Here is a 10,890-nt window from a genome sequence, read left to right as displayed (position 1 = left end):
CTCTAATCAATGTAAGATCTCACGGTCTACCCACTTTCAAGGTCTAGCATCCTAGCTGACACTCGTTTCTCTCTTCAATCGATATGGGTCTCAGAATCCACCCATCTTCAAAGCCCAACGTCCTCACTAACACTTGTTCTCCCCACCTACGAGACCCGACATCCTCCCTAACACTCGTTCTGCTCTCCAACCGATGTGGGATCTCACAAGCCACCCACCTTCAGGGTACAACGTCCTAGCTAGCATCCGTTCCCCTCACCAATCAACATGGGATCTCACAATCCACCCACTTTAGTTCCCTTCTCCAATCGACGTGGGATCTCACAATTCACCCATCTTCAAAACCCAGCGTCCTCACTAACACTTGTTCTCCCCACCTACGAGACCCAACATCCTCCCTGACACACGTTCTCCTCCCCAACCGATGTGGGATCTCACAAGCTACCCACCTTCAAGATACAACGTCCTAGCAAGCATCCGTTCCCCTCACCAATCAACATGGGATCGCACAATCCACCCACCTTAGGAGCCCAGTGTCACGGTCATGCCTGTCCAGGGCCTGTTGCCCATGGCCGCATACCCATGACAAGCCAAACCCTTGTCATGTCTTTTCATTCTAGTGTTTTTCCCTTTGTAATTCTAGAGCGTATGACACCTCAAGAAAATCATGTCTAGGCCTGACAGAACTAAAATGGCCCAGAATGTACTATAGGGGGATATGACTAGTCGTCAACTTCTCCCTACCCAAGGTTATATATGCTAAGCCGTTGTTATCTTTCTCTTGCTTGCTTATATAACGTCTCTTTCTAAAATCTCTCTTTCAAAAATCTCTCTCTCTCCTCGTTTTCTAAAACCTTCTTTTAAAACCGAGGCTAGAGGCTCGACCGTACGTCGCTTGGCCGTAGGCGACGCAAGAACAAATTGGCTTAACTCACTTGTCGCTGGAAAGTGAGTGCCGCACAATCGCTAGTCCGCTGCCTTCGAAAGTGCGATTGTGTCAAGTGGTATCAGAGCTTTGTTAGCTCCGTAACGTCATATAGACCGAAATCATGTCGACGACAAAGTCGACACCCAAAGCACAAGCCGATCGGCTTACGCTAATAGAGGAGGAAATGCTGTTCCTCAAAGAAGTCCCTGACACCCTCCGTTTCCTGGAAACACGGGTGACCGAACTGAGTGAGAAAGTCGTCCAAGTCGACGCAATGGGCAACCGCCTAGACGGGTTGCCAATCGCAGAACTGTTGTTTCGAGTGACCTCGCTCGAAGAAAGAGTTGCTCCTACGAGCAGCCCAAAACCGTCTGATAGTCCGGATAGCTCTGTCGCACACAAAGAGGGACGTGGCGAAGAGTTCGACGTACTACAAAACACAATGATGAGTTTGTTCAATGGATTGGCTGATGAATTCAGATCAACAGTCGACGACCTCCAAGAAAGGATGACCGCCATGAGCACTCGAATTGAAGTTACCATGAAAGCCGTGGAAGGTGTCACGGCTGGACAAACTAATGCAGGATCCAACAAACTAAGGTTCCCAGACCCTAGAGCCTTCAAAGGGAATCGGGACGCCAAAGAGTTGGAGAACTTCATCTTTGACGTCGAACAGTACTTCAAAGCCACAACGGCTTGTACCGACGACAAGAAGGTGACTGTAGCTGCGATGTATCTCGTAGACGACGCCAAACTGTGGTGGCGTACGAAGGTGCAAGACATCGAGGATGGATTGTGCACCATTGACTCATGGGAGGACCTCAAGAGAGAGTTGAGGGAACAATTCCTCCCCGAAAACGCAGGACACATAGCAATGGAGAAAATAGTAGCCCTAAAACACACTGGAAACATACGGGACTACGTCAGACAATTCTCAATCCTGATGCTGGATATCAGGGGTACAGCAGAGAAGGACAAGGTGTTCTTCTTTATAAATGGTCTACAACCGTGGGCCAAAACAAAGATACATGAGAACAGGGTCCAAACCCTAGCTGCCGCAATGGCCTGCGCCGAGAGACTCGTGGACTGTGGGAACGAAGCAGGATCCCAAAGAAGAGCGACACCAGCCCCAAACAATGGGGGCAAACCATACCGACCACCAGGCCATCGAAATGGAAGCCCCAACAGATCGAATGGATGGACGGATAGACCTCCTCAGAACAATCAAGCGGGGACATCTCGAGGGCCTTACCACCAAAAGAACCACCCGACGACGCCTTTGCAATGCATGCTATGTAAAGGCCCCCACAAGGTATCCTACTGTCCTCATCGGGCCTCTCTCACTGCACTCCAAGTGTCCATTCAAGAGAGCAATGAGGCAAGGGTCGAGACTTTGCTAGACAAGAAAGAAGATCACGACAACCCCCGAATGGGCGCACTCAAATTCTTGTCAGCCCTCCAACGGAAAGTCGAACCGAAGGAGATAATAGAGAAAGGGCTTATGTTCGTAGATGCCACCATAAACTCTCGACTGAGCAAGAGCACTCTGATAGACTCTGGAGCAACCCACAACTTCATTGCTGATCAAGAAGCCAGAAGATTGGGACTCACCATAGGAAAAGACCCGGGGAAAATGAAAGCTGTCAACTCCGAGGCCTTGCCTATTGTGGGAGTTTCCAAAGGAGTCCCCTTCAAAATAGGGGATTGGACTGGAGAGCTAGACCTTGTCGTGGTTCGCATGGACGACTTCGATGTGGTACTTGGGATGGAGTTCCTCCTAGAACACAAAGTCATCCCAATGCCATTGGCAAAATGCTTGGTGATCACCGACCGTAACCCCACAGTAATACCTGCAAGCATCAAGCAACCAGGTAATCTTCGGATGATCTCGGCCATACAGCTGAAAAGGGGACTCGCACGAGAGGAACCTACCTTCATGGCCATACCACTGATAGAAGAGGCAACCACCAAAGAGACTGTCCCAGAGGAAATCAAGGATGTATTAGACAGCTATACCGACATAATGCCAGAGAGTCTACCACAAACACTACCACCTCGTCGAGGCATTGACCACGAAATCGAACTCCTCCCCGGGGTTAAGCCGCCCGCAAAGAATGCATACCGGATGGCTCCACCCGAGCTAGCCGAATTGAGGAAACAACTAGACGAGTTGCTGAAGGCGGGATTCATTCGCCCGGCAAAGGCCCCTTATGGAGCCCCCGTACTATTCCAGAAGAAGAAGGATGGGACGTTGCGTCTGTGCATAGACTACAGAGCCTTAAACAAGGTGACAGTACGCAACAAATATCCTCTGCCGATAATATCTGATTTGTTCGACCAACTTCACGGGGCCAAGTACTTCACGAAATTGGACTTACGATCGGGATATTATCAAGTACGTATTGCCGAAGGGGACGAACCCAAGACGACGTGCGTAACAAGATATGGGGCCTTCGAATTCCTAGTAATGCCCTTTGGCTTGACAAACGCCCCAGCTACGTTCTGCACGTTGATGAACCAGGTTTTCTACGAATACCTGGATCAGTTCGTCATAGTATACCTCGACGACATTGTTGTTTACAGCACAACCCTCGAGGAACACAAAGTGCACTTGAAGTTAGTGTTTGACAAGCTCCGGCAGAACCAGCTGTATGTGAAGAAGGAGAAATGTGCATTCGCACAAACATGCATCCACTTCCTTGGACATGTCGTCAGATGTGGACAAATCAGTATGGATAGCGACAAGATAAAAGCTATCCAAGAATGGAAGGTTCCTACTTCCGTATCTGAGTTGAGGTCCTTCTTAGGACTAGCCAACTACTATAGGCGGTTCGTCGAAGGGTTTTCACGACGAGCCGCCCCATTGACAGAGCTGTTGAAGAAAGACCACCCTTGGTCGTGGTCGAAGGATTGTCAAATGGCCTTTGAAAATCTGAAAACAACCATGACGAGGGGTCCTGTCCTCGGGTTGGTTGACGTCACAAAGCCATTTGAAGTGGAAACCGATGCTTCCGACTTTGCTCTCGGTGGGGTCCTTATTCAAGAAGGTCACCCCATCGCTTACGAAAGTCGAAAGCTCAACGATGCCGAACGAAGATACACTGTCTCCGAGAAAGAAATGCTGGCTGTAGTCCATTGCCTTCGAGTCTGGAGACAGTACCTCTTAGGATCGCAGTTCGTAGTGAAGACGGATAACAGCGCCACTTGCCACTTCTTTGATCAACCAAAATTAACAGCAAAACAAGCCCGGTGGCAGGAGTCGTTGGCTGAATTCGACTTCAAGTTTGAACACAAAGCGGGAAAGAGTAATCAAGCAGCCGACGCGCTGAGTCGGAAGGGCGAACATGCGGCCCTGTGCATGTTAGCCCATATTCATTCAAGTAAGATCGACGGATCGATGCGCGACATCATCAAGGAACATTTACACAAAGACCCATCGGCCAAAGCCGTTGTCGAACTAGCTAAGGCTGGAAAGACACGGCAGTTTTGGGTTGAGGGGGACCTCCTGATAACCAAAGGAAACAGATTGTACGTCCCAAGAACGGGGGAACTGAGGAAGAAGCTCATTCAAGAATGTCACGACACCTTATGGGCCGGACACCCGGGATGGCAAAGAACATACGCCCTAATAAAGAAGGGGTACTTCTGGCCAAACATGCGAGACGACATCATGCAATACACCAAGACGTGCCTCATCTGCCAACAGGATAAGGTCGAGAAAGCCAAAGTCTCTGGACTCTTGGAACCTCTACCTGTGCCAACAAGACCCTGGGAAAGTGTATCTCTGGACTTCATAACACACCTCCCAAAAGTCGGGGAATATGACGCCATCTTGGTTATTGTGGACCGGTTCTCAAAATATGCGACGTTCATCCCCACTCCCAAATTATGTTCGGCGGAACTCACAGCCCAACTGTTTTTCAAACACGTTGTAAAGTTATGGGGCATTCCGTCGAGCATCATCAGTGACAGGGATGGCAGATTCATTGGGACATTCTGGACTGAGTTATTCGCTTTCTTGGGAACAACCTTGAACATCTCCTCGAGTTATCACCCTCAAACCGATGGACAGACAGAACGGTTCAACTGCTTGCTCGAAGAATACTTACGTCACTTCGTCGACGCTCGCCAAAAGAACTGGATACAATTGTTAGATGTCGCCCAATTTTGCTTCAATTGTCAAACAAGCTCGTCTACAGGGAAGAGTCCCTTTGAAATTGTAAGTGGACGACAACCGGCCTTACCCCATATTATTGATCATCCTTATGCAGGAAAAAACCCTCAAGCTCACAACTTTACAAGAGAATGGAAGCAGACGACAGATATAGCCCGAGCATATTTAGAGAAGGCTTCCAAGCATATGAAGAAATGGGCGGACAAGAAGCGTCGCCCCCTTCATTTCCGTGCAGGAGATCAAGTCCTTATCAAGCTGAGACCAGAACAGATCAGATTTCGTAGCCGAAAGGACCAGAGATTAGTTCGTAAATACGAAGGCCCGGTTGAAGTCCTTAAAAAGATTGGGGCTACCTCCTACCGAGTTGCACTCCCCGCATGGATGAAAATTCACCCCGTCATTCATGTGAGCAACTTGAAGCCCTATCACCCTGATCCAGACGACGACCATCGAAATACAACCACAAGACCGAGCATCGATCTGAAACAAAAAGAAACAAAGGAAGTGGAAGAGATCCTAGCCGACAGGGTTAGGAAGATAGGAAGACCTGTACGGACGATTCGTGAATTCCTTGTCAAATGGAAGAATCTCCCTACAGAGGAAACAAGCTGGGAACGCGCCGAAGATCTGAACTCCGCCGCCACCCACATCGCAAGGTATGAAAGTAGTCGGTTGACGGGGACGTCAACCAATTAGGTGGGGGAGGATGTCACGGTCATGCCTGTCCAGGGCCTGTTGCCCATGGCCGCATACCCATGACAAGCCAAACCCTTGTCATGTCTTTTCATTCTAGTGTTTTTCCCTTTGTAATTCTAGAGCGTATGACACCTCAAGAAAATCATGTCTAGGCCTGACAGAACTAAAATGGCCCAGAATGTACTATAGGGGGATATGACTAGTCGTCAACTTCTCCCTACCCAAGGTTATATATGCTAAGCCGTTGTTATCTTTCTCTTGCTTGCTTATATAACGTCTCTTTCTAAAATCTCTCTTTCAAAAATCTCTCTCTCTCCTCGTTTTCTAAAACCTTCTTTTAAAACCGAGGCTAGAGGCTCGACCGTACGTCGCTTGGCCGTAGGCGACGCAAGAACAAATTGGCTTAACTCACTTGTCGCTGGAAAGTGAGTGCCGCACAATCGCTAGTCCGCTGCCTTCGAAAGTGCGATTGTGTCACCCAGCGTCCTCACTAATACTCGTTCCCTTCTCCAATCGACGTGAGATCTCACAATCCACCCACCTTCAAAATCCAACATCCTCACTACCACTCGTTCCCCTCTCCAATCGACATGAAATCTTACAACCCACCCACCTTCAAAATCCAACATCCTCGCCGACACTCATATTCCTCTCTCCAATCAACGTAAATCTCACACCCGGACGCCTCTTAATCCTCCAATTCTCTCTTTCAAACACACAAAAGAACCACTAGCTCCATACAACTTCCCCACTTACATTCCATTACAGTACATCTCTCTCTCTCTCTCTCTCGACCAGACTAGTCCCATCCTCATCTCAACTTTCAGATTTTTGTACACATTCCCAAAAAAAAAAAAAAAAAAAAAAAAAAAAATTCTCCACTCTTCCCTCTCTCTCTCTCTCTTGTTCTTAGTTCTCTTGATCATTTAGAGCTGACATAGAGAGAGAAAAAAGAACAAGAATTTGATTAAAAGAGCTGTTTTTTTTCCAACATATTGTGTGGTGGAAGAGAAGGATTAAGCAACCTGAGTAAGGAAATGTCACTGGACATGATGGCATCAGAACGTGTTTGTTATGTTCACTGCAACTTCTGCAACACCATTTTAGCGGTACAAACCTCAACCTTTCTATCTTTAATACCAATTCTTTGCTTTTCCCCCCCATGGAGTTTTACGGCGCTGTGTTTGTTACACTACTCTCATTTTCAGCTGAAAACACCATTTGTTTCACTTTATCAGTTTCAAACCAAATCAATGTCTTGTTCTTTTTACTGTTGGAATCTTCAAACACTGCTTACAAATCTCCAGATCTTTTCATATTTCTCCATATATTGTTTTCTCTTTATATTTTATGACCAATTTCCATAAATTCATTGTTAAATGGATCTAACTCCAAAAGTTAGGGTTCTTGAATTTTCCGATGAACGATGAACGATGAGTTGATTTTTTTTTTTTTTTTTTCTCTCTTTCTTTGGTTGTGAAATAGATCGTACCCAGTTGAATTATGCTTAAATTGAAGTATGATTTGTAGTTTTTTCTCGATCTTGAATTTGAGATTTAAAAGAGGTGCTTAGAGAACGGAGTAGAGATGATCACGAGATGGGTCGATCAATGGATCGATGTTTGTTCATGGTGATTTGTTTTTTGATTTTGGTGTAATGCCATCATCTCTATGGTTTCCGTTCCAGTCATGTCTTTTTCCTATCTTTTATCGTCTTGCTTGCGGTGGTGTCAGGTTGGAAGTCATTAAGAGTCACCATTGATAAAGATACATAAAAATTTGTCCTCTCAAATTCTCTCCTTTGGGCAACCATTTGTAACCACGTTTACTAGGGATAAGGTAAGAAATGTTTCGTTCTCTTCTCCAACTGATATGAGATGATATCATTTGTAACGGCTCAAGCCCAACCTTAGCAGATATTGTCTCTCTAAGCTTTGAAATGTCTACTAGGGAGAAGTTTTCATACCCTTGTAACAAATGGTTCGTTCCCTTCTCCAACCGTTGTGGGATTATGCCATTTGTAACCGTATAAGCCTATTGCTAACAGATATTGTCCTCTTTGAGCTTTTCCTTTCGGGCTCCCCTCAAGGCTTTGAAATGCGTCTATTAGGGAAAAGTTTCCACCCCTTATAAGAAATGCTTTTGTTTCCCTCTTCAACCGATGTGGAATGATACCATTTGTAACAACACAAGCCCACCACTAACAAATATCGTCCTCTTTGAGTTTTTTGTTTTGGGCTTCCCTCAAGGTTTTAAAACGCGTTTTAGGGAAAAGTTCTACACCCTTACAAGAAAATGTTTCGTTTCCCACTTCAACCGATGTGTACAACACAAGCCTACTACTAACGGATATTGTCCTCCTTGAGTTTCTCCTCAAGGTTTTAAAACCCCTTTAGGGAAAGGTTCTACACCCTTATAAGAAATGTTTCGTTTCCTTCAACAGATATGTACAACACAAGCCCACTACTAACAGATATGATGATTTTTTAGTTTTTCCTTCTAGGCTCTCCTCAAAGTTTTAAAACGTGTTAGGTTCCACGTCCTTATAAAAAATGATTAGTTTCTCGAGATTTCACAAAAACAAACCCAAACTCTTCCTTCTCTCTCTCCTTCAACCTCTTCCTTTACCATTGTTGTGAAAATTCGATGTAATTAAGGATATAGGAAAATGTTTTTGTACATGTTTTGTTTGGCAGGTAAGTGTTCCATGCAACAGCATGTTCACACTCGTAACTGTGAGATGTGGCCATTGCACAAATCTACTCTCCGTAAACATGGGAGCTTCCCTCCAAGTACTTCCTCCTCAAGAGGTAACCTCGTCTGTCTAATCAAAACATCAGAGGTTCAAATTTTTAACCCTACCTACCTAACACTCACCTGAGACTCAAACCCACGAGTCGAGTCAAGTCGAGTCGAGTACTCACGGGTTCATATTTTAGGGTCATAAGCAGCTGCAACTAACGAGCCCGGAGGATTCAAGCAAGGACAGAGGCTCATCATCTTCAAAATGCAGCAAAATTGGGTCACTTGAATCTGCTGAACGTGACCAACATAGAATCCCTCCAATTCGCCGTGAGTTTGTTGTTTGCTATGATCTTCACTAATAATGCAATTATTATTATTATTATTATTATTATTAATGGGATTAATGTGTTATGATGCATATGGATGGATGGCCCCATGATGGATGGTGACCATTCATGCATAATAGAATCTGACCCATCAAGATCATGGGCCATTGTTTATGCATATTTGTGTTACTCTTTGTATATGTATGTATATATATTTTATGTATGGGTTATTTTGGTTAACACTTTGCACAAAAATATCAAAAGCTATTTTCTGAATTGCCTTTCACTCATTTGTGATATGTCATTGATTCCTCTGCTCTTTTTCACTTTTTTCATTCTATATATATATATTTTCTCTCATTTAATTCCTTTTTATCGTGTCGATTTAACCTAGGTTGTACTCGGGTTAGGTTAGGTTGGTGTTCTGAATGACCTGAATAGGGTTTACAGACAGTCCAATTGGGTTGTCGGGTTGTCGTTGGGTTGTTCATTTTTTTTATTATTTAAGAAAATCTTATAAAAGTTAAATATCACATCATTGATATCTATTATAAAAGTCAAATATTTGAAAAGAAGGGTAGGGTTAGATTGGGTTGTGAACTGTACTTTTTAGATTGACTTGATGAAGATAAGTTCCAACCCGTGAACTAAACTGATTTTTTAGTTTTTTTTTTTTTTTTTATAGTTTTTTTTTAATTTAACCAACCCAAACTGAAAAAAATCTGACTGAACTGAACCCTTGACTCAACCTAGCTCAACCCAAATTGAAAAAAAGATCTAAACGAACCCAACCTAACCCTTATCCCAACCTAGCTTAAGCCAAATTGAAAAAAAGATCTAACCGAACCCAACCCAACCCTTATCCTTACAAAGCTCAAGCCACATTGGAAAAAAGATCTAACCGAACCCAACCCAACCCTTATCCTTACAAAGCTCAAGCTACATTGGAAAAAAGATCTAACCGAACCAAACCCAACCCTTATCCTTACAAAGCTCAAGCTACATTGGAAAAAAGATCTAACCGAACCAAACCCAACCCTTATCCTTACCTAGTTCAAGCCACATTGGAAAAAAATCTAACCGAACCCAACCTTTATCCCAACCTAGCTTAAGCCAAATTGGAAAAAAGATCTAACCGAACCCAACCCAACTCTTATCCTTACAAAGCTCAAGCCACATTGGAAAAAAGATCTAACCGAACCCAACCGAACCCTTATCCCAACTTGGTTCAACCTTTATAATTCGGGTCGAGTAGTCCAAATTATTTATATTTTTGTGGGTTTTTGAGTAAATTTAGAATGGTTTTGAATGTGGGCAGCACCGGAGAAAAGACAGCGAATTCCTTCTGCATACAACAGGTTCATCAAGTAAGTTGATTTACTTATTTAATTTAGGATTAGTGTGTTAATTAAGTATGATTAAGATCTAATAATCCTGTTTTATAGAGCGGAAATCCAAAGGATTAAGGCTAACAATCCTGACATAAGCCACAGAGAAGCCTTTAGCACAGCAGCTAAAAATGTAAGCTCTTATATCTCTTCCTTATTTAATTAATTATAATGTTTTATACTTATGGCCAATATAATATTAATGTCACATTTAATATATATATATTTTTAATATTATTAAAACATTGGTTAATTAAAGTAATTAATTAAGTGATTAATGTATCTAATTATTGAGCTTATTGTATTTGGTTTGCAGTGGGCACATTTACCTCACATCCACTTAGGGCAGATGCTGGATGGAAATAATAAGCAAAGTAATTAAGTCCATTTAAATCTCCAATGGGATTCTGCCACGTGTTAATTCTAGATTATGGTGTATTAATTGATAAAATTACTAAATAAAAACACCCTTTTAATTAGGCTTTTAAATTTATGTGTGTATTTCATTCCCATCTCTTCTTGTTCTTTGAACATGTGAGATTAACGGTATTACCTATTTATTATAACGAACTTTTCTTATTTTTCATTTTTAGAATCTCGTGTTGGATAAATAGTGAGGATCGAGCATGATTC

The 10,890-nt window shown here is 43.6% G+C and overlaps 1 protein-coding gene across 1 annotated transcript; it reads left to right on the top strand.

The window, feature by feature from the left end:
- The first annotated feature begins 6,529 nt into the window (after positions 1-6,529).
- LOC111796197 (putative axial regulator YABBY 2) lies at positions 6,530-10,843 on the top strand. Its single transcript, XM_023678940.2, has 6 exons — positions 6,530-6,907; positions 8,495-8,608; positions 8,738-8,870; positions 10,188-10,236; positions 10,315-10,390; positions 10,574-10,843. Exons 1-6 carry the CDS (start codon positions 6,836-6,838, stop codon positions 10,637-10,639), a joined length of 510 nt encoding a protein of 169 aa, XP_023534708.2. The 5' UTR covers positions 6,530-6,835; the 3' UTR covers positions 10,640-10,843.
- The last annotated feature ends 47 nt before the right edge of the window (positions 10,844-10,890 follow it).

This window comes from Cucurbita pepo, chromosome 5, assembly GCF_057944985.1.
Source record: "Cucurbita pepo subsp. pepo isolate OVF chromosome 5, ASM5794498v1, whole genome shotgun sequence".
Taxonomy (NCBI): domain Eukaryota; kingdom Viridiplantae; phylum Streptophyta; class Magnoliopsida; order Cucurbitales; family Cucurbitaceae; genus Cucurbita; species Cucurbita pepo.
The sequence above is the reverse complement of the archived record's forward strand: the minus strand, read 5'-3'. Positions and strand labels throughout refer to the sequence as shown.

What these genes read in the sequence shown, in the direction of transcription:
- LOC111796197 (XM_023678940.2), top strand. Translation starts at nt 6,836, where the DNA reads ATGTCACTGGACATGATGGCATCAGAACGTGTTTGTTATGTTCACTGC. An exon ending in TAGAATCCCTCCAATTCGCC is followed by an intron (nt 8,871 to 10,187) that starts GTGAGTTTGTTG and finishes GAATGTGGGCAG; the next exon opens with CACCGGAGAAAAGACAGCGA. An exon ending in TTAGCACAGCAGCTAAAAAT is followed by an intron (nt 10,391 to 10,573) that starts GTAAGCTCTTAT and finishes TTTGGTTTGCAG; the next exon opens with TGGGCACATTTACCTCACAT.